The sequence below is a fragment of the Sitodiplosis mosellana genome, unplaced genomic scaffold (genome assembly GCF_009176505.1).
Source record: "Sitodiplosis mosellana isolate CC-2019 unplaced genomic scaffold, AAFC_SMos_1.0 Smas_scaffold_5, whole genome shotgun sequence".
Taxonomy (NCBI): Eukaryota; Metazoa; Arthropoda; class Insecta; order Diptera; family Cecidomyiidae; genus Sitodiplosis; species Sitodiplosis mosellana.
This window is the reverse complement of record NW_022595248.1, coordinates 5,150,719-5,175,067: the sequence shown is the minus strand read 5'-3', so window position 1 is coordinate 5,175,067 and position 24,349 is coordinate 5,150,719. Positions and strand designations below refer to the sequence as shown.

The 24,349-nt window shown below is 38.0% G+C and overlaps 1 protein-coding gene across 7 annotated transcripts; it reads right to left on the bottom strand.

Moving 5' to 3' along the window:
- Positions 1-22,621, bottom strand: LOC129566759 (protein limb expression 1 homolog). 7 transcript variants are annotated; one of them, XM_055442973.1, is made up of 6 exons: positions 22,405-22,621; positions 18,896-19,824; positions 18,148-18,486; positions 2,190-2,353; positions 1,828-2,018; positions 1-1,618 (listed from the first exon to the last, which is right to left on the bottom strand). In XM_055442973.1, the coding sequence occupies exons 2-6, from the start codon at positions 19,167-19,169 to the stop codon at positions 1,249-1,251; spliced, it is 1,338 nt and encodes a 445-aa protein (XP_055298948.1). In that variant the 5' UTR covers positions 19,170-19,824; positions 22,405-22,621; the 3' UTR covers positions 1-1,248. The 7 variants fall into 7 exon arrangements, with proteins under 7 accessions (XP_055298948.1, XP_055298949.1, XP_055298951.1 ...); XM_055442974.1 differs by lacking the exons at positions 18,148-18,486; positions 18,896-19,824; positions 22,405-22,621 and adding exons at positions 5,240-5,464; positions 9,943-10,578; XM_055442976.1 differs by lacking the exons at positions 18,148-18,486; positions 18,896-19,824; positions 22,405-22,621 and adding exons at positions 5,240-5,464; positions 10,276-10,578.
- Between the last annotated feature and the right edge of the window lie 1,728 nt (positions 22,622-24,349).

Genomic DNA, 24,349 nt, shown 5'->3' with positions numbered 1-24,349 from the left:
TATGATAAGATAAAATGTAAATGTTTATTTTCGCTTCTTTTCAATTGTCCATATTTCGTTAGTTCCATTTCAACTACACACTCAACTCGTTAGGCTAATTTTAATTGTTTTTTTTTTCTTTGTTATCATATACGGATTAACATTGTTTTGTTTTAAAATTGAATAAATGCTTTTCTTCGTTGTTTAAATGCTACGACAAGAGCTATGAATGTTTTTTTTTTAAATTAGGCTGAAACTGAAAAGTGATTGACTAATTTGAAAATATATGCAACCGAAATTCGATGTAGAAACAAGTAACGAGCAAAAATATGTAAAACGATAGAAAATTCTTCGAAATCGATTGTTCCGTTTTTTAAAGAGAAAGAGAAAAAAATCACAATTCGCTATATTCTTATTAACATTTTGGAATCGTGTCCGTTACGATTCGATTCATACGTTCGTTGCTTTCGTTATTTTTTTTTTAAAATTAAACATCAAAAATGAAATGCAAAAAAAAGAATTTTGTTGGATGTTTTTGTTAAATGCTAAATCTACGACGACGATGATGACGACAAAAAAATTGTTCAAATTGAATTATGATTAAAACGCTTAATAAAAATCAAACATCGCATCTCGCTGAGAAGGTACACTTGGCTCTCCTCCTCCTCCTACTTCTCCTCCGTCTTCTACGTATAATATATTTAATAAAAATGATCACATTCTCTTGTTTTGCGTGATGAAAAAAAATGTTTCGTTTCAATTTTTAAAATGGCTAATTTTGAACTTCGAACTTTCATTGCAATCAGACGTGTGGCAAGAGTTCGAAAATGACTAAAAACGCATTGAATTCATTCCATTTGCCAAAACATTCGTGAATTCCAAGTGCTCGAGATTTAGCTGAAGATGCATTTTAGTGGGACAATTTCATACTGATCGTTTTTTTAAAGGTCGCGAAAAGAATTCGAATTCGCTTTTCTCACTTTCTTTCCGAAATTGATAGTTAGAACCTTCAGGAAAAACAGAACTTATTCCGGTATCTAAACATTGGACTTGGAAATCCATTTGCAATTCTCGGCCTGATTACTATAAACACATTGAAGAATATTTATAAATGCAAAATTCATCATGAATATAAGATCGATCATTGATTTGTATTGTGTGCTGTGTTGTTTGTTTGTTTGTTTTTTTTTTGTTTGCGCTTAGAAAACTAAATTGAATGAGATTCAAGTAATGCCATTGCCATTGCGATTGCGTTTTCTGTGAATGGATTTAGCTATTTAATACCGTATTTGTACTGCCCAATTGGTTGTGAGCCAACATTAGAATGTCTTTCTTTTCTTTTGGGAAACGCAATTCTCTGCCAGCCAAACGAGCCGTTTCCAATTCACGTTCAGCCAGGGCAAGTTCACGGCTCAACACACCCGGACTCTCCTGTTCACGTGCAATCCAATCGAGTGCCATCTGTGAACGCATATCATCGTCTAAAGTGCGATTCGAATAGTGGGCCACCACCTCTTGTCGGGAGCATTGACGTTCTCGCATTGCTTTCAACGATCCGTTCCAATGGAGCAGCTGGAATACTGTCATCAATTCTTGGAATTCCAGCATTGTACGGCCTTTATTCGCTTCAAGCATGAATCTGGGGGGGAGGGAGAGAAAGTTTGTTTATTACATGTAATCAATTTTTGAATTATTATTTTAAGCTCAATTAGGCATTTGAAGTTGAATTTCGGGAATTTATTGATGGTCAGTGGAAAGATGAATTATCAACGACCGACATAGATTAGAACAATCACTGACCGTCATCATTTCAACATCAAATTTAAATGTTTCGATTGAAAAATGTACCTAAATGCGCCGATTCCAGTGTCTGGTCCATCGTCTTCACTATTTTCCGATTTGAAAGATGCTCGCGCCTCTTGGACGGCCTTTGCAATGAACTCATCGCTGATGCGTCTGGAAGGATGCTCGTTGAAAACGGAATTCATCAAGGCGATTTTGGCTGAACTTCGCCGTGCCTCAGCTTTTGTTGGGCAATTCTAAAGAAGAGAAATGATGGTTAATCAAAATATAATTCAATCAAATAGAACATCTTCTTGAAGACATTGCATACAATTATTCACTATGTGAAAATATTTAACGGAAAACTACTCAAATTCTCAATGAAAATCTAATGAATTTTCAAAGTGTTAATTCAATGAATGACTTACCTGAAAGCTACCAAAACAACTGCCTCCGGGCAAAGTGACGTAACAAATGTACGGCTGGCTATTCGATGGAACTGATTCGTAGATAACAATGGCACCGTTTTTCAAATCAGCGCCACGCGCTTGTTTCATCTGCCAAAATTCCTGAAGTGCTTCGACGACGTTCACTTTAAAGGAAAATAAAAAGATGTTTGAAATGCACAATTAGAACATCAATTATATAAATTAGAAAATGCAAGCGGAAAATAAAATAAAATTGAAAAATATCTGAAGTAATGCATGGAAGATATAAAATCTAGGAGAGAATTGATGAGACTAAAAATAAATGATAAAATTGAAGAGAAAAAAAATCGATCATCAAATCATCAATCTATTAGGTAATTCAAATTGTTGAATTCTTTTAAAAAATTGGGCAAAATCAAAACATTTCCAGTTTGTAGCTGCCATTTGAGAAAAGAACGGTAGTGTACGTGAGTTGCACGGCTAGTTATGGTTCAGGCGTTACATTTGCGGTGAATAACAATGGAAAATCATCGAAGGTGAAAAGGTTAAACGGTGTTGCGTGGTATGCCACTGAATCAATTAATCTGCGGTGAAAATATAACTGAAAGGCTTTCAATCAATTTATTTACAAAATGCCTTGCGTTCGTCCCATTAAGTACACGTATTGACCATTATATTATGTCGATTTGAGTTTTTGAGTGCCTTCCAGAAAATGAGCGAGTGCGAAAAAGATGCAACGCGTTAAAAACAAACATTGTGAAAACTCAATTCGATAGTTTCGGGCGATGGGTTTTGGCGCACGAATCCGGTAACATATCCATTTCGTATATAAATTTTCGTTGCATGAATTATTGTTGTGCTGCGCATCAAACCAACGAAAAAAAGCAAAGAGAGAGAGAGAGAGTGAAAAATCATTCAAAAGCAGCGCGCAATGCATTTTATTGACTACATTTTACACTCCCACCGGTCCATTATGAGCTCTTTCTGTGCGAGATGTGGTTGAGAAACGTGTTGTGCACATTACAGCGGCTATCATCATCACATTAACCGTGCTTATCTCGCATGGCATGAACGGAGGCATGCACAAACGCCAAAGTCCATAAGTGATTTATAATAATAATGCACCATAATAACAGAGCAGATTGAACTTGATTGGACGCGCTGGCAAAGCGCAAAAAAAACAACAGATCGCGAAGCGAATTTCAGTGAGCACACGAAACTCGAGCAAAATTTGCAACATTACTCTGTTTTTTTTTTTGGGTTTATGAGCGATATGCGATGAAGAGCGATAAAACACGACCACGACGGCGCATCGATTACCTAAAGCGGTGTCAAAAACGCAAACAAGTTGATTCGGCCTGAAGAGTTGTGGTCGATATGCCAAGAGTTCATCGCTATTTTAATTGAGATTGAATGAAACGATTTATTCGCTTCATGTTCAAAATCGAATTATCTGCGGATTGTTTTATTACTTTGGCCCGTTCATTCGTTCGGTCGGTCGGTCGTGCTCGTAATTTTCATTCATGAAACGAGCTCGTCTTTCTTTTCATGACAATTCGTTAATTTACTACGATGTTATCGCACTGGAAATGAGTTTTGTTTTCTTCAGTGTGCTTTTCGATTTTTTATTATTATCGATTAATAAAAAAAATATTATCTCTGATCAATGAAAGTTATAACTCACTCCATTCACTGTTCTCTACTCAATCAAACAAAACAGATTGAGAACACGGCAAAATTCCGTTGTTATGACTTTTGCCATAAAAATGACATTTTATGAAATTTTCCAATAAAATCAAACAACAGCAACGAACATCAAATTTTGCTTTATGCAAAATGCGTTTTTCTTCATTCGGGAAGAGAAAAACAACATAACAGATCACCAACATTGTATCGATCGAATGAGAAAGACAAAAGAGGTACAACAACGGAACGAAGAAACGAAAGAAAAAAAATGAAACATGAAACCAAAATTAGCTGAGAGTGAGTAATCGAAGCAATATTAAATTTTATTATTACATTTTGGTCCGGATCGACAGAATCCCATACACGGAACCAAACCCGAAATCCAAATTTGAAGCGAGAAAAAAAGAGATGTAAATTTTTCCATGTGTGTATACATATCAGGGAGATGCCCGAAAAAAAAATATATATAAATTGTGGACATTTACGTATAATATGTGCAGCTCGCACAATCAAGATATGAAACGCAGTTAAGAAAGAATAAATACCTTGCGGCGCTTCGATTCTGTTTTTTTTTCATCGTCTTTCTTAAACATAATACAAATCATCTAGTGGTCGATGAACAAAGATGAACCAACACAATCGCAGATGAGCACAAGATAAATAACCGAAACAAAGAAACGGAGGAGAGAAAAAAACGAACACACACACACACACACACGAATGCAGGGAGAGAAAGAGAGCCACATAAAAAATAAAGCCACAGGTAAAACAAAATAGGTCAGAAACGAATTACTTAAATCATCGGAATCACCCACTTACAACAACAACAATGCACGACAACAAGAAGAAGGGCAGAAAAAAAAAACAGAGTCTTTATGATTAAATGAAATTCGTTTTGGGGCCCGCACTCTCTGTGGCCAATAAAATTTTATGATTTATTTTAATATGCTTTCTTCCGTGTATGGTTTCACGGTGATTGAATTTCAATTTACATGCCAGTCATAAAATTTTGTTCGAGGAGCGAAAAAAAACGACAACACCGAGAGACGACGACGACCAAGCGATTTTTCATAGAATATGAAATGCATAAAAGTTTATTGATTCAATTATAAATCATGTGCATTTCACTGTCGCATGCTTGCGAAAATTTCACTTCACCGCAACATATTAATTGTCTGCGCATCCCAATCCTCTTTAAAATTCAACCATCGTTCCAAAAAAAAATGATGTTCAAAACAGAGTGTAAATTGTCAACAACGCAAAAGAGAGGAGAACAAAAAAAACGATCCTACGGCTTACTACTGACACTCGGTCGTCCCATTAAAAAACGAGCAGAACAAAAGCAAAGGAAAAAAAACTCTTACCGTTGTAATCGTTATCGTCGTATAAACCGTGAAATGTTGGCACCGTCCAGAAATGTTCTTCAGGATATAACATCATTCTCATTTGAATGCTAAACTCACACACACTTCAATCGTTTGTTTCTCTTTTTTTTAATTTTTTTCACTATGTTTTTTTTTCCTTTTCTTCAGAATATAAATTTCCACTAATTTTCTGCACAGTTACGACTTTCAATTTAATCAATTATGCTAAGACGAAGAAAAAAAAAGGCGGAGGTTGAAGTTGTTTCATTGTTGTGTTCGAAAGTGGAGACGAACATTGAACCAAAAGCGATGGAATCCAATGGTTCCATTCATTTCTTGAAATTCTAAACGCAATCGAGTGGAAGCGACCATAAAACGATGAATTGACTAAACCGACCCACATTGTACGATGAACAAGACGAATATCTTTTTCAATCTTTCACAAATTCTTCTCTCTTCGTTAAATGTTTAAACGATGCTGAATGGACGAGCGATTTTCTATGGTGAGAGCAGAGCGAGCAGATCGCGCGCGCGCGTACGCAAAAAAGGTTTTACTAATTTAAGTGTTGAAATTGTGGTTAATTCAATTTTGCTGTTAAACCAACACAATTCTGTTGAGTAAGTGTGTTTTGTTCGTACTCATTTGCATGGGATGGTCTTGCCAATGCATAAATATGATCATTTCAAAGAGATGCTCTGAGAAGAAGAAGAAAAAAAGAACACAAAAAATACAACGAAGAAGAATCTGTTCGTTTGCAACAATGTTGCAAAAGCAAGCAGATAAAGAACACAAAAAACAAACGCGGAGAAGTGAAGAAGCCTATGGGCCACAATAAAAATGTAAAATGTGTCGAATGATAAAATGAGTGTACGAGCGTGCGCTTGCGCACGAAGGAAGAGGCGAAATGTTATCGGAACTAAAGCATTTCGTATGTTTATTTAGTTAGAATGTTGTAGGTTGAGTACAATAACGCCGGCATCAATTATATCATCTCTCGATGGAAATTTCTTTTTTAATGAACGTTTTTCTTCCTCTTTTTTTTCTCATTTCATTCGTGTTTTACGAATGATATCCATTTTCAAGATGCCTTGGTTTCGAGCAGCAACCAGTAAATCAAGAATTGAACTTCTAATGACATCCGATTAACCGGGACAATTTATTCGCTGTCACTGCGACCAACGACAACGGAAAAAAAAGAAGATTCAAACATGTTTTGTCTTTGTCTTGTAACAATGATCGGATTGACCGTTTTCCAATCGAACAAAAAATGTATTTTAATATTTAATAAGCTCATTTAATCGGCATTGGATACGTCGTCACCAATCCATTTCTCAATTAAAATATAACGATCTTCGGAATTTAACCGAAAAGAAAAGAATATCTACGCTCATGGTGGAGATTTGCTCGGAACCGGCAATGAATACATTAAACGATCATTCAATCTTCAGTTTGTTGTCCATTCGGTGTTTTTGATTCTTTCGTCGGTTTTTTCTTCTTCGTGTTATCAAATTGAATGAATTATATTTTGTATTTACATATATTTCGGATTTCGTCGGTCAAACGAATTGATGAGAGAAAGAGAAGGACAGAAGAAGGTGTGAGATGAAAAGAAACATTAAAAAAAGTAATAATCATAATATTGGAAACAAATCAATTCCGAATCAGAAAGCAATCCAGTTCAAAAGAGCGCGGCGCAATGACATTGGCTCATCATCGTGGATTCTCACTAAATGATTATTTTGTATTTGATTTGATTTTATTTTATTAGCCATTCATGACCAATAGATTTGTTAATGGGGTCAAATTAACCAAAGATTTTCGGGTTTTTATCGTGCATGTTTCTATGTAATTGGTCGATTTAGTGAACGATTGCATAGAGTCGCAAGATCAATGGGTCTCTTTCTTTCTCTCTTTCTCTAAATCACGCTCGCTCGCTCGCGATTCAACCGTTTTTTTCGTGATGAATACGGATTTGATGCGATTAAGTCATTCAAAAAGCATATAATGCGTGATCGTGTCAACGGCCGATAGTGAAAACATTCGATATAAAAAGACAATAATTGAATGATTGGACTTTGTCCATTGAAAACGAACATTTGATGACGTGATAAAACAATAAAACTATCATTTTAACCCTTTAAATGACACTTTGATATCAAATTAGCCCGTTGACTAGGTGTTCACGAGAAAGTTGCTGTTTGTCATATTGATTCTTTGGGAAAATTCCGTTCAATCGATCGTCTCGGTTCTCTTCACTTTGGCTTGAGGTAGCCGCTTTAATTCATGCCACACGTTCGGCGTACGGTTTTGAAGTGAGCTAAAATGCGAGTGCGATTCTTCTGTGAATGTTCATTATTGATTTGTGCTCGTGCAAATGATACGAATTTCCAACACGCAACGCCGCAAACAGCGAATCCAGCTATTCTCTCCTTCGTCCGAATGATTCATTTTTTTTTAAGTGATATATATTCACCGCTACTCTTTGCGCTTTCTTTTTGGTTCGTCGATTTGGTGCCTTTTTTTGCGCATATTCATACCGATTTTAAAATCCGTATTTTTCATATAACAAATCTCGACGACTGTATTGCGACTCACATGCGTGTGTGTGTGTTTGTATTAATCACTCTCTTTTGTCTGCCGTTTTGTGGCTCTCTTTTACGCTAAGATCTTTCCTCGTCGTCGTCGCTGTTCTTGTGTAAGGAAATTGTGAGATAGAGAGCGAGAGAAAAACGTAATAAACAACGTTTGAGCGCACATAATTGAAAAAGAAAATTATAAGATTGTCGGTGCTGCTGTAGCACATATATTTATTGCTCAGATCAAATGGAAGGACAGACAAGAGATGCATCTCTGGTTTCGTAAGACACGTTGATTGCAAAAGCAAACTCTTTGTTTGATCATTTTCTCTCTTTCTCGCTCTGCTCGCCTTTTATTCTTCAAACAAAAAAGAAAGAAATCAAACACACGCAGATCTCGCCCTTATTATTCTGACTCATTGGCATCGTTTTTGCTCTCACTCTCTCTGTCTGACTCGGTCTGATCGTATGCCTTTTTCGCATTCAATCATGTTGCGTACGTCTGCGTGCACGTGTGCGTTTGTGCCGTGCATGTCTTCTGTATGGATTGGTGTGCTGTTGGACATGATTTCAGTGCACAGTGCACATGCTTTTTGAGTTGTGGCCAGTGTTCACGCTTTTCATGAGCATTCGATCGCTTTGAATGCATTAGCACCAACATTCGTAACCATTGCACTCAACTCAGGCCCAACATACGCACATATCGTATGTGTATATAAATCGAGCAAGCCTTTTAAAACACGTTAGCATTAAACAAATAAATTATTGATTGCATTCGCGTACGTGACGCGCGAGCATGAAATCAGGCAGTGGCAAAAATGGTTCCAAACCCGGGCCGATTTCTCGCTTTGCATTTCAAACAGATCAAGTAGTAACGGCGGCGAGAGCAGCAGCAACCGAAACAGCGACAACAACAAAATCGAAACATTTTCAACACTCGCCCGAGTTCGCTTCTATTCCGATATATTCACATATAAATCCTCTCTATATCTATCGCCTCTAATACGCGCGCCCCGTGCTTTTTTCCTCTCCGTGCTCATTTTGCAGGCGCGCGCACGGACGACTGCCAGTATTTGCCGATCTTCGAGTGTCGAGAGAGTGAAAGAGAGAAGAGAAATGTTGTGTGTTAGTGCTGCTGCTGCTGCTGCTGCTGCTGTTTTTTTCTGGCGTTTTCTTTTCCGATTTACCATTCCCTCGGCACACTCGGCCGATGCTTTGTCAGAATGTGTGCCTGCGCTTATTGCGCTCGGTGCACACGAAATGATTTATTTATTTTTTTATTCATGTAGACGATCAGTTTGGTTTTGCTGCTGCTGCTACCTTTGCTTCATCTTTTTAACTCATCGTGTGGCTGCCTTTTTTTCGTTGATGTGTTTTTTTCTCTTTTTTTCTTATTTCGCTGCTGCTGTTGCTGCTGAGCTGCTCTTTTTTTTTGTTTCAGTCTCTCATTTTTTTTTCGTTGGTTCCTTTTTGTGTTTTCTTCACTCAATTATTCTTGATGCTGATGTTGCTCTTTTGCTTTACCTGTTCTCAATTTCGAGCGATCGTCTTTTTGTTGTTGTTGTTCTTGTTCAATCGTTCGTTATACCTTATGCGAGTGTGTATGTGAGAGTGTTTCATTCGATCGGTTTATAGTCCGATCGCCGTGTTCGTTGTGTGTTTTTTTATGTGTCGTTATTGCTTTCCGATCAATTGGGAACATTGCCTTCGGAAAATTTGCACTCACTTGATTTCTTTTTGTGTAATTCGTACCATTCGCGTATGTGTTTCTCTCTTTTGTTCTCTATCTATCTCTCTTTTCGTTGTCTACCTTCTTTTCGGTCGTCATCGTCTCTCTCTCTCTCACTCTCTCCCACCGAATATGATTACTCCCAATTTTATCAATGTAAATATTGTGGTCGATTCAACCACAATAGAGTAAAATACTGGTTCATGCGGCCCAATATCAAGCTTGCGCGATATATTCGAAAATTATTGGCTTTGCGAAGAGCGGAGGAAGAAAAAGTGGAGAGAAGAACGTCCATCGATAGCTTAAATGATTCTGGGCATCGATTTTCAATATTTTAAATAAAATTAAGAACTACATTCGGGGCCCAATATCGTCAATACGGTAAAGATCAAATTACTGTAAAATTGCCAGCTACTGCTGGCGAATATTGAATTCGTTTCGCTTCAATTTCATGAGCAACAACAATATCGAAACCATTTACAGCCGAAAGGAAGCTGCCTACTACTTCAGTAGTACTGTTTGCAACACACAATCAGGACTGTTGCGTTTATGAACTTTTAAGATCGCTCCACCGATCGACCCGTTTCACTCGTATGGGGGAATATGGGTTTCTTTGTGTAGAATGTCGTCTGCAGCTTGTACACAAACTAAGTAAACAAACGGCACCGAACACTCGATCCACAACCACTACACTACAACAACAACAATAATAATGCTAATAATGGAAAACCACTTGGCAGAACTACGCGACGAAACAAAGACGAAAATTACGCGAATACTCAAAACTACATGTACACACGAGTGAGTTGTGATTAAAATGAAACCACCGTTTGTTCGAATATTATTCCCGAATAATCAGCGCATACACACACCCGAACGGAAAACGAAATAACAGAAGAAAAAAAAATGAATACACAAAATAAGCAACCAAATGCCGATTCCCGGGGCTGTGCCGTCGTTGTTGTCGTTGCTCGACGAAAAAAAAATCACAAATACGCGTCACAACCTGGTCGATTCATTCGAAAGACTAAAACGATATTCTACCAAGCTAAAAACCTAAACTTCGCATTTTTTAAAATGAATGTTCATTTTATATATATATATCTATATTATTATAAATATGTATACTGGGGTCCGGAGAGATACAACTCAGCCCATATACTCAGAGAGGTGAGTGTGAGAGCCTCAGAGAGCGGATCTCTGTGCTGCCGCCGCCGCCGCCGCCGTTGCCGCGCTCTCGCTGCTGATCATCGAAGAACGTTAAACCAATGTTGTATGGTATTACCTCTTCATTCTCTTGTACACGGAGAGTGCTGCTGCTGCTGTTGCTTGCGATCGGTGTGTTGTTGTTCAGGCAAAAGACACACTCACACACTATTCAGTCTATGTATTTGTTATACATATATCTGGATGGAAGTTGGCCTTTTTTTGTTTTTGTTTTTGTTGTTGCTATTTTTGTGTTTTTGTTTTTATACTCTTGTTGCCGCTCATTTATATATATTCACCTTCATTCCTTTGCCTGCGACTGTGTATATATGTTTGCTGGCTGGTACAACGAATGAACGTGGCCCGAACGAATGAAAGAATGAGCCAAAGCATACACATTTTGTGTATTTATATCTTTATGTTGTATGTTGATGTGGTTGTTGTTGTTGTTGCTGTTTTTTACTTCATTCTTTGAATGTGCATTTATTGTGTAAAACATACGAGCATCGACCAGCCGAGGAAAGATATCTCGATTTGATTTTACAGTTGGACCGATTAAAACCAGAAATTTTTTCTTTGTGTCTTATTGTCGCCGCTGAAAGCAATAACAATCAACAGGCAAACGTCAATTGACTGAACCAGTCTCTTGAGTACCGTCACCGTCGTCGACAGCACGCCAACGAATTGGCAAAACTGTTGCCAATTTCAAATGTTTTTCTAGTAGGAAAAAAGAGCAACCAGCGAAAGAGAGTGGGAGAGAGAGAGAGAGAGAAAGAGTGTGTGTGTGTGTGAGGATGATGAAAGGGTCTGACACCTCAATACACAATACGGCACACCACTTGAAATTAATTTTCTAATCAACGGCCACCGAAAAAAAAGAACCCAAAATGAAGACATCACACACAAAATCAATTCTTCTTTTTCTCTCTCTCTGTTGGGCGCGCTCGCTTCAAATCTCGACCCATCTATGATATCATTTAAATTCCATTTGCATAATTAAACGATAAGCAATTTGAATATGAATAGCCCGAGTGCCGACCACACGACATACCGGATGATGTTGGCCAGAGTGTGGTTTTCGGTGACAAACAGTATCATTTAGCTTTATGCCGTACATTCCGGAAAGTGCATTTAAGGTGCAAATCTCTCGTTTTCTCTCTTTGTCACTGCCCCGTTCGCTTCGCGCTCTGCACTCTTTCGATATGTATCTGTGTTTGTGTGTTCTTTTTATCTCTCTTCGGTTTCTCTCTCTCTCTCCGCAGAAATGAAATGCGCACAGCGAACCGATATAGAAATATTGGCCAATTTTATGGGTTTAGCATTTAATTTTTATTTCCATAGCAGCAAATGTAAGCGGCTGTTTCAATTGACACAACGCTGTGATGTGCTGTGCGCACATACAGTGACACTCAATCGATTCTCTCTCTTCGTCTCTCGTTCACAAATCGCTGTGGTTTGGCAAATTACAGGCACACAAAAGATATTGCAAATTATTTATTTTGTTGTTGTTGCATTCAGCATAATTCAATTCGAATGTGTGAGTGCGTGAAAGATATGAGAAAATCATGGCAATAACGATTGGAAATCGAATTCGCACAGAACGAACCAAAACTTACGAATGAGTGAGAAACGACAACGACGACGACGACGACGAAGACATTTACGGATCGAAATGGTGTGTGTTGAGAGCAGATCGTATGGGTATAACGTTGGATGGATATATGCATGCTAACCAGGAGAGAGAGAACAAAGATGGAAAGCGCACAACAGAACCGCTTCATTGAGCTGATATCGAGGGGCAAATCACTCTAAAGTAATTTGTAATAGCGAAAGTAATTTATGTGTAAAAATCTCGATTACTTTTAAAAAATTAAAAAGTAATTGAGATTTTTACACGTAAATTACTTTTTCGATTACTTTCTCTATTAAAAATTACTTTACAGTGATTTGCCCCTCGGTTGATATACTATTTTATGCATGTGCACATATGCAACGGTAACAAAACCACATCAAGTTAGCTCAAAGCGCAGCGGAAAGTTGTCGTGCATTTAGCAGGAACACACACGGTATTATATGTATGCAAGACGACGACGACGACGGGCACACTCACAACATGAATGCAAACGCCAAGGAACTGACTATAGAAAAGATGAGATGATGAAGAAGACGAAGACCTGAAGAGAGCCCAGGAACAGAAGAAGAAGAAATGAAAAAAGCACACACAAGAACCGCACATAATAATAATAAACAGACACATAAGAGTCGACATCGATGCAACGAGCAAAAGCGCGCGAGCGCGCACGCACACGGAAAGACGAAAATTAACCACAAAACAAAATCAACGGCAATATTAATGTGAATACAGGAAAGCAGATGAAAAAAGAAGGCAACCGAGTCCATAAAAAAAATCAAATACATTCACGAAATGAAAGAGACAGAGAGCGAGCGAGTGAAAAAGACACACGTACGAAAATATATCGCGAGAGAGACACATGAAGTGAAAAAGTGTATCCCAGTCAGAAAAGGTAAAAATGCTCCGTGTACAGTGTACACGGAATCAAACCAAAATACGAGGAATAAACAAAAATAAAAAAGAACAACACACTGCACGGTGTATGTGTGTGTATGGCTGTTTTTTTTTTAGACTAGTTGGGCGCTTTCACACATATTCATGTATAACGTAACACATAAAACTTTTTAACGACAACAAGCAATGAGACTGCGACGACAGCGATATATGCACACAATAGTCTGGTAAAACTGTTCACGGTGTGTCGTTTTTTTTTTGTTTACCTCTTGTACACTCGCACTCGACCCATCATCACTTACCCGAACAACGACACATACACACAAATCCATAAACGAGAATGTACATCGCTTTTTTTTCCTTTCGTTTACCCGTGACAGCCAAAATTGATCAAAATCAAGCATACTTTGTAGCATTAAATTGGCTTTGCACACAATTCCGCATAGGGTAAGAAAATGTGGAAAGCGAAGCACTTTAACGCGACAACATTTCAGTTTTAATCGAAATTAAAGTGGCAACCGCAGCAGCATTTAATGCAATCCATTAACAAGCAATTAGCGCAGCGACGTTTTTAATTAAACTCAAAAACCGAAAATTGTCCAGAGAAAACTGCGACGAATGATCATTTGCTACGCTTTTCATTCATTTTATGTAACAATTAACCAGATGCGGTGGCATTTAAGCCGGTTCGCTTGTTAGCAAAGTGCACAAAATTCAAATCTAACGTTTACTTTTTATAATCGTGTGCCTGTTGTTTTTTTTTTTGCTTTGCTTTGCATTTCGTGTTTCAATTACATAATTCAAGCGATGGATTTTCTCTTGTGGCTTTCAAATGGGATTTTCCTTTTAATGCACTTGTGATAAAGCCTCTTGAAATGAGAAAAAAAAAGTGCTTCAAACTGGTTGAAATGTCAACTTCACAAGCAGCGCACACACAAACTTATGTTTGTTATGCTGGAGGGACCAGAGATTTTCTCACCGTGTGATCGTGACCGAAAAAAAATGGTAGTGGAAAAGATGAAAAGGTTATTAAGGCCAAAAACAAAATGAAAAATTCAAATGTGCAATAAATTGTGATTTATCTGCATATTTCAATTATTTCAACGCTCATAAATTCTGAACCATTTTAATAAGATGTTTTAACACGAGATATGTGTGCCTCGTCTATCATTTCGATGCAACACATAATGTGCGCGCGATAAAGAAGTGAGTTACATTTGATGAGTTGTGGCAACACAGAGAGACCACACTTGCAGTCGCCACATTGTGCACATGCGATGGCATTTCTTCTTTTGCTGGTTGTCGAATGCCACCATTCATTCCACATTTTTCTCTCGTGAATTCCATTTTCTAGCCTATTTCAATAAAATGCGATAATCAAACAAGTCTTTGGATGATGATCATTTTCCAAATGCATAGCTATGCTCCGACCAAGAGATGAAAACAAAACACAAAGAGAGGAAAAAAAAATCGGTAAATAAATATGTGCGTGTGTTTGTCGAGTGTCGATTGTATTTGCACAACTGGATTAAAAGAGAAATAGTCAACATCGTCTCACGTCGATCGCTCGCGCCTGCTCCACACATTCATTCGCTCTTGCTCAACGAAACTAATCAAATATTTATCCAAACAATTATATACTTGTCGTGATAATAAAAACCATAACGATTTGTTCTTCTTAACAGCGGCATACCAGAAACAGAGAGAAACACTCAATTTGCTCGCCAGGGAAGTTTTTTTTTTTTCATCAACAACACCGAGTTTTTTTTCCATCGTAAGAAATGGAAAAAAAACATATAAAAAGCGATTTTTTTCGGAATCAGGTACCTAGACAGATTTACCAGGAAAACCTATAAAAAAAATACGCTCCATCCTTAAATCTGTTCGCTCTTTCTGGTTCGTCTATTTGAACGATGTGTCGCCGATTGTCTTTCTCCTCGACTTTCTCTATTGATTTAGGGCATTACATGTGTTTCGTTGGAAAATGAAATCTGTTCTGGGCTGCAGTTCGACGGATTATCACTCAGTCGAAATGTGAAGCGCAAACACTTTTTCCTTCAATTTGTTTACCACTTTAGATTCTCATTCCCTCTTTTCGTTTCATTGAAGACAAAACAAAAACTTGTTTATTTTACTGATGAATTTCCCGATTTCAAGTCAATTCGTTTTTGTCTTTTTATCAGCGAAAATAATTCATTCATTATCGTTTCATTAGTGTGGCATGGCGGTGCCATTGGATAAAGAGCAATCTCTTCTTAAGAACTGTTTGATTTGTCTCGGTAATAATGATGAGTAAATGTTTGTTGTGGCTTATGGAATGGTATTAAGTTGAAAGCGTGCACAGTGCACACACAATGCCCATATCTATATTGCCATCTTTAGCGGTTGATAAACTCCATATTACACGTCAACATATTTATTGGGGAAGAAAAAGACGACGACGACGACGACGACGACGATGCACAAAAAAGTAAGCTTTCAATCGTATGGTATGAGTCGTTTATGACATTTAAAGCGTGCAACTTGTTCGTTTGTCCAATCCCCGGCAATGCATTTGCCAATTGCGATCTCCACCGCGCACCTCTGTGGTGTATGCAACAATAAAAATGTACACTTTAATGAGATTGCACGTAACATGAAAACAGCGAACAATTTAATTATTTAATAAAATCCGTTGATTTGTTATATAAACAGAGAGAGAAAAACTTTCCTCTTCCTTTTTACTTGTTCCTTGTGCGGCCGCTCGCCGACTTGTTTCCTTCTCTATATGCATTTTTTTCCGTTGATTCGCCCGAACGAATGATGCACAAGTGATTAAGCGAATATTTGTTAGTTATTATGCGCTTTGTCGCACCTCTGCATGTGTGTGGCTTCCAATCGTGAATTTATGATTATGACGATGAAAAAGGAAAAAAAAAACATATTTAATCACAAATTGACCAATGGCGTTGAACGCACGCGCATTTTTCCAAATGCATGAATGCTAGGTAATGAGCAAAGAAAAAGCCACAAAAACGATTATTATTTGCGATTGAAGGTGTCGGGCGCGCACATAGATAGCACAGCTGCATCTATGACAACCGATTTAGCAAATCGTTTTGAATAATATCATTGAAAACACATATTAATTGTTGTCATTTCCGTTGTGCTATGGCTTAATTCTCACATCACCGCCACACATACACACACAACCGGACGCAATTTTTATTTTTTTTACTCCGTTTTTTTTTTATTTCTATCGCATTTGGCCAATTTTTCAATTGCGAAAGTTGACTTTTTTCACCTTGACTTTCTAGTGAGCAGGAAAATCGGGCCCGCATTGACGACATCATTTTTTTTCGCGTTTGTCGCGCGAAAATCTCTTTCCAATCTTCGTGGGCAATCAATTCGTTTAAAGAGCAGACGTTTTAAATTGCATTTCTTATGATGCACATTACGTCTAACTGTAAATTATAATGACATTAAGTAATTAGAATATCAAACAGCGATATATTAATTCTCTCTGCGAGGTGAGTGTGTGTAAACTGTGTACACTGTATCATGCATGCATGATGAGAGATAGAGCGAGAGCGAAGACAGGCTGTGAGTACGGATGAGAGAGTGTCGGGCAGTTGGTGAGATCGGTCGTTGGCATAAAATGCGATATAATTGACATAAATTATGCACTCGGCATCACTTGAAAGCATCCATAACATATATCAATTACGAATACATACGCACACCGTAATATAGATTTTATTCGTCGTCGTCTTCGTCGCCGTTGTTGTTGTTGTTGTTGTTGTTGTTGTTGTAATATTAAACGTAATTCTAATGACTGCTTGACACAGCTCAGAAGTGAACAGCAGTGGATGTGCTGTGGCATCGATGCGTACTCGCATATGTAAATATTTGAACATTAAGTATAATTATGCAGAAAGAGGTTTCTTTTTCTTTCAGCATCTTCTTCGTTCAGTTCATGTTATTTTTTTTTGCTGCTGCTTCTGCCGCTGCTGGTGTGTTGCTGTGCTATCGCTGGCTTTGCAAAATGAAATTTATTTTAATGCTTTTGCGTTATTGTTATTATTTATCCATTTACCGCGAGTTTCGATAGCAGCAGTGCGCTCAACGGCGGCAGCAGCAGCAGCAGCTGTTAACGTTGCTAAGCAAATTCAATGAGATACGCTTCACTGAATTTATTGTGTCACCGTGAATCGATCGATTTATGATGTTGACTTTGGATCATTTCGCGACGTCAACAGCCATGCCGTGACATTTTCAATCGCTTTCTCTCCATTCTGTCTTTTTTTAATTCCAATATCATTGACCATTAATAAAATATTATTTTAATTTGTGTAATTAGCCGTTGTGTTGGCTTTGCTTCCGCGCTCGTTGCACTAGCGATACAAGCAAATCGAAAATTAATTCAAATGAGACGCATCTTATGCGCGATACGATCTCACTATGATCCAAATTCACGAGTGCATAATCTGTCTCTATCTCGAAGCAATGGACAAAACGGTTACTTGTCAATCGTGATGGCATTTAATATACATTCACCTTTCAAAATTGATGATTTTGATCGATTTTCCGTTTCGTTGTTGTTGTTGTTGTTGTTGCTGCTGCTGCTTTGGTGTGTCGATCAGAACTTGTCCGAAGCCCTAGAATTTTATGAATTTGTAATTAAAAGTCATTGGTTCTATCACATACGCTGCAAAAGACTTGAAAGACACTGAGAAAAAAAAAACCAAGATTGCAACAGGGAAAAAAAACAAGAACACACTCACAACAACAACAACAAACGATCGATCGATCCAACGAACGAACGAAAAAAAAGCTGAAATAAAATGAAAAATTATTGAACAACAGAATGGAAGATGAATCGAAATTTACCACGACCATAGCCTTGAGTGTGTTTAGCGAAACTATTTACAACCGCATCGACGGCTTCTTTTAGCACTTGTTTCGCCTGTGCATCGGGTGCAATAGCAGCAGTTTGCGTGGACAGAACATTGGCTAGATTAACAATATCAGCACCCATCAGTATGTTATTACTACTAGTATTTTTACTGATTTTATTATTCAGATTCTTCGAATTGACCGTGGAAGCGTTGGAAGACGTCGTTGAATTACTCGATGGTGCGTTGCTTTTGCTGTTCACGTTGTGAGTGTTGTTGTTGTTATTGCTTACGATTGGTTTTGTTGACGGTGTGGACGTTGTGGCAGCCAATGCTTTTTTTCGCGATTTTTTTTTCATGAGATGCGAAGGACAATAGAGGGGAAAAGAAGAATAAAATGAGAATTCAGCAAAAAATTCGAAATATGATTTGACAATGATCTCGTTCACCGAAAAGGAACACAAACAATGTACGAAAGTTGGTTTTTTTCTGTTACTTCGATACGACACAGTTTTTTGACCCCAATAAATTCGATGCAATCGACTACCGTTTTACTTTCGCACGATTTTCAAACTGGACTTTTTTTTTAAATAGTTGTTGTTTTTTCCCCTTTTTTCTATTTTCGTTTCTTTCTTCTTTATTTTTTTCTCTTTTTCATTCTTTTTTCTCTGACTCAAATGTGTATCCTTTTCGGAAAGCGATCACACGGACGCGGAATCATAATTTTTTTTTTGCGAAATTACCATTTTTTCCATTGGGTTTGGCTGGTGTTGATTTCGCTAGTTTCAATGCCGTGCCATCATTTGTCGCGTTTGGCACGTTGTTGTTTATGCTGCTATTATTATTATTTGACACACCGACCACAACACTGCTGCTAATTTTCTTGTTTGAATTATTATTTTTCGTACTATTGATCTTATGTCCGGCTACAACTGATGCTATCAGATCACTTGTCGTTGATGATGTATTGCTTGTGCTCATAACTGGTGGCGATGAAATCGTGTGGATTTTTTGCATTTTTGCTTTTATCAAATTCTCACGTCAAACGAAATTATAAAATGCTTCATTCAAAGAAACTCGATTTCATTCAATCACTTAAATTGGGAGAGATCTTAAGGCTGATTGATAGATCGGGCAATCTCTTTCTCTTTTTTTTTTTACTCCGATCGTCTATTGATTTGCTTTTTTGTTTTAAAATAACAGTTTATGTGTATATTGCCTTGTGGTTTTTATTCTCCTTTTTTCGTTTTTCAGAACGCACTTGAGCATGCAGCAGCAACCGAACAACGGCGATATTTTAAAATGCACAGCACAGCATCGATTCTTCACCCGAATGATTAGCAAACGTTAAACATCGGTTCAGTTAGGGCTATTAAATCATTGTTTTTTATGAGCCGAACACGTTCTGGTTCATTGGAATTTCGCACTTGCCAAGCACTCACTCACTCACACTCTAATTATGAACTTCATTAACGGGCTAGGAGGAGCAAAACGAACATCAACTACAGCAACAAAACCATCAACAACAATATTTTCAAATTGCAATTAGAGCGGTTCATTCATTGAATTTTTCTTGTTTACACGATTTTAACTTTGACTGCGATTCATTCATTCTTTTCTTTTGCACAGTCGGTGTTTTTTGTTCTTAAATAGATAACTTGTGTTTTAAAACCTGCAAATTAATGGATATTTTTAGCCAGATCGTCCGTGAATTAGGCACTAATTCAAAATTTACGTCTTTGATAAATCGGTTGGATGCCGATGGGCAAAAAGGATCGTATTTTTCTCTCTCTCTCAATTGCTTGTAGTCGATATTCTTTCCTATAGACTCGAAACTCGTTTTCGTTCACATCAAGATCATTATTAGAAAATCGTTTTATTCTATTTATTTAACAAGTGAGCTAATCGAAAGCAATTTTATTTTCGATCATTGCCACAAGTGATCATCAATAATGATGTATGTGCCGCGCTCGTACTTATCTGTCTCACATACTCTTGCACGTGAATACACACACACACACACACCACAGAGAGAGAGAGAGAGAGAGAGAGAGAGAGAGAGTTCAGCTGCACTTCGGGAAACGATCGAATAAATTGAACACAAAACAATTATACACGATGCACCGTTCAGCCTGATGAGGTGGAATCAAATTAAGGCAAATTACAGTACATTCGAAAATTGTATTCTGGTGTTGAGTAATTCATCCCATTTATTCTTCTACATGTGTTCTTGTACTTTAGCCACAGAGCTGAGCAAAGAGCTTTCAATAATGCACATTTTCTATCGGAAAACGTTATGTGTGTCTCTTTCTCTCTCTCTCTGTTCCATTCGAAAAGAAGTCAAAGAAAGAAGGAAAAAAGTTAGCCATGGCAAATTGAAAAGCCATTAATCGAAAAGAGTCGTTGTGCATTTACGATGTAAAATGTAATTCTTATTGCATGTTGTCGGTTATAAAAAGGCGAGCAATCTGACACACACACACACACACACACACACCGGGACCCGAGCAACGAATAAAATACTGAGGCGCAAAATGCGAAGGAAAGAACACGATAAAACGTTTAAAATTATTGAAAAGAAGTTGAAGCGAAGAAAAGCAAGCGAGCGAGCGAAAAATACGTTGTGCTTTCTAGCGCAGGAGCAGGTCAGCCGTCAATTTCATCGATTGTCACAGGCACCGGAGAAACATGTGATACTTGCATCGATCGCATATCAGTCCGTCGTTCATTCGTCGATTTGAATCGAATACACAAACAATTATGATCAATCGAGACGTGCAGAGAAGACTGACAGAAGGGAAAAATGTACAGCAAAACACATACAAACATCCCATTTGCATGGGAATGTATAATAGTCGTGTAAGTGGCACTTTTCGGAATGGGCGCATTGTGATGATATCGTTGGACGATATTTTTATTAATGCGCCCAGATGGAATGATGACGATGATTATAGTGATGCAAGCCATTTATGATGGCCATTCCAAATATGGAGCAAACCATTACCTCAAATTTGCATATGTTAGCCCAGCCAGTTCTAAGATCGCGCAAACCGACGACGAAATGGACTTTTCAATTGAAATGGAAATAAGAACAAGGCGCGCGCGCATGTGTGCAAGAAAATTGTGCACGCCAAACTGACACGGTGTAACACACAGCACACACGAAAAAAAAACGACAGCCGAACGACAGTGAGCAGAAAAAAAAGTAAAGAAACAAGAGACAAAACGGGTGTGTTGTGCATGTTTCATTCGAACGGCATGTACTTTAACACATGCGATCGGAGCGAGCGCGCTCGCGCACACGACACTTTGTCGTTTACCTGTTACACTTAATGAATTAACTTTTTAATAAATATATTGACACAATTTTCGCACCGAAACCATTGTCGGCCGATTGAGAGAGTCGGTCGTCGAAGCTATAAAATTGATAATCATAATTAGCCACAGAAATTATTATGAACAAGCAATGAAAAGGTAATGTGTTTTCTCTTGTATTACGTTGTCGTGTAGGTTTTTCTCGTGGCTTTTTTTTTCTGCATGAAAATTGACACTGTCGCCTTGATATCTTGCCGATTTTCGGTCTTTCGAAATGCGAAACAGAATGCATAACCAAAGCGGCCAATTTTTGGTTCTGTCGTTTCCCTTTCTTTTCACAGAGATAGATTTTGTCCTTTCACACACAACAATTCAATGTGCGAGCGTTGCACACGACAAAATTTGCTTCGAAAAATTTTCCCACACTTCGTCGTTGCGCTTTTTTCCCTTCAGTCAAAGGAGGAGTTTGTGCCTTTTTTATATTTTCTTTGCGCTCGCATTTTTTTTTTGCTGTTTTCGTCTTCGCTCGCATTGCTGTTGTCTTTCGCAACAAGAAGCTGCTGTTTTGTCGTCGTCATCGTCGTCGTCTTCAGTAATTCAATACTTAAGCGACAGTTGCAAAGCGGCCCAATGTGCATAAAGGGACAAATTTATTCTGTCGTGAATGCGCTTTACGTTGATCCAATCAATTCGGTAAACACTTTTCAGCTCAATGTTCGGCGCAATTGCCCCTTTGATGCGGCCCAACAACGGCTTTTGTTACAACGATTTCCTTTTACAACGTGCAAAACGCCAAACAATCTCTCTCTCTCTCTCTCTCTCTCCTCTTTACCAATCAACCGCATCCTCCGATTTATTCGCTTTACTTCACGAAATATGTTAAAACTTTAAATTAAAACTCAAACGGTCAACAAACGAAAAAAAATGAAATAATTACAATTTGGTCGAAAAAACAATTTCGATGCAAGAAACAAAAATAAACTATTTGAGAAGCAAAAAAAATAACAACGAAAAAAATTCCAAGCAAAATGAAACTCAAATGAAATATATCGACGATCGAATGAAATAGGCAAGAAGTGTCTTTGCGCGCACACCAAAATAACAGAGTGTCTTGCGTTGTGTTTTGTTAAATCGAATGAACCGTTTCACTTCGACAACTGCATATAACTGACTGCTGGTGCTTTTTCTGGTGACTTTAAAGTAGTTAAATTGCGTTGAAATTGAACGAAAACGAAACATAAGGAGAGGCGAAAGAAAAGACAAGAAGGAACCTGAACGAAACTTCAAAGAGAACCAAGCAATACACAGAGAGAGGAAAAGAACGAGAAGATAGATCGAAAGAGACGGAGAGGGAGAGAGAAAAAGAGAGCGTAATGGAATGAGAGCGCAAGCGGGCCAATGATGAGGAAGGTAGAGAGAGAGAGAGAGAGAGAGAGAGAGACAGAGGTAGCGAAGAGAGCGACACATCGAACGTTGATTATGATTACTAATATAAAAAGCGTATAAATATACATATAAGAAAAAGGCATGTGTTATGTGGTGTGGCATACACAGTGCAAACGGAATCGTTGCTGCTTGGTTTGATCGTCACTCAGCTCTTGGGCCATGCTCACCTCTGCTGCTGCTGCTGCTGCGGTTGCTGTATATGAAAAAGCACTTCGGCATAAAAGAAATGAAATGAATGCTCAAATGTAATATTGCTATATCCATATAATCATACGGCTGCTGCTGCCGTTGTTTCTTCTCCGCTTTTTCCATTCGATTTTCAAAACGAAAATTTTGAATCAAATGAAAGAAGACGACAAGGAAAGGAACAAAAATAGCAGCAGGAGCAGCAGCAGCAACAATACACGCGGGCATGAATATATAGATTATAGTGTGGATGGTTGGTGTTTTTGCTCTCTCTCACTCTCTTTCTCTCTGGTATGTATGTAAATGTCGTCATTTAGCATCGACACAATGATTGCGTTGTTTTCTTCTGGCTTACTGTTTTGTTGCGTTGTCTTCTGGGCCCTGCATGATGATCATCATCGAACGCGCTCATTTTTATGGAAGATTCCCCAGAACCTATTAATAAATTTCGCGTAATATCTGATTGACTACTGACCATTGAGCCACACTCACTCACTCACTCTCTCTGGCATCTCCTATAAAAAAACCTTATCAAGACATCAATCACTTGTTCATACATCGTTCGTAATGCGTTTCCCAGGCGAATAATGCCATCCTCTTTTAATCTCTCGTTCGTTTGCTCACTCACTCTCGTTTTGACCCTTGCGACCGATTATGGATTTTTCCTAGTCGAAGCGACTAAATATTTATTCCAAAAAGCATATAATTTCAACATTAAGCAACGGGGTACAATCTTTTAAGCGCACATTTACATGCGCACGTTCACCTCATCTCGGTACCTAATGAACACTGCACACTTCTTTGTTGAGGCCAATGGAAATTTGCATAAAATTAAATGCGAGAGCGAGAAACAGAGAAGAAAGAGAAAAAAAATGTATTTGATTAACGATCAATATATCATTACTGGATTGTGTTCTCTAAAATTTAGCTGATTTGCCGCAAAAAGCATCGAGAAATCGAAATGTGCACGAAATTGTGGAAAAAAAGGAGGCGAACAGAAAAAAAATCAAACAAAATCTCATCGGCTATCAATCGTTTGCTTATTTGGTGTAACGCCATCACGAGAAAGAGATTGGCGTTCTGTCAAAGATGAGTTCGCCGCTCGTAATTTGATATCAGCATTCAATCACTCTAGAAAAAAATCAGTTGGAAGAAGAAGCTTCCTACGCACGACAAGTTCCATTCGTTACGAGGCAGTTCTTTTTTGCTCGGCACGGTAAGGTGGCGGCTGCGCAGAAAAAATTGATGCA

Excerpts from the sequence above, each read along its gene's own strand:
- LOC129566759 (XM_055442973.1), bottom strand. The coding sequence starts at position 19,169 with ATGCAAAAAATCCACACGATTTCATCGCCACCAGTTATGAGCACAAGC. Across the intron at positions 2,019-2,189 it reads GTTGTTTTGGTAGCTTTCAG|AATTGCCCAACAAAAGCTGA; the intron begins GTAAGTCATTCA and ends TCTCTTCTTTAG. Across the intron at positions 1,619-1,827 it reads ACTGGAATCGGCGCATTTAG|ATTCATGCTTGAAGCGAATA; the intron begins GTACATTTTTCA and ends CCTCCCCCCCAG.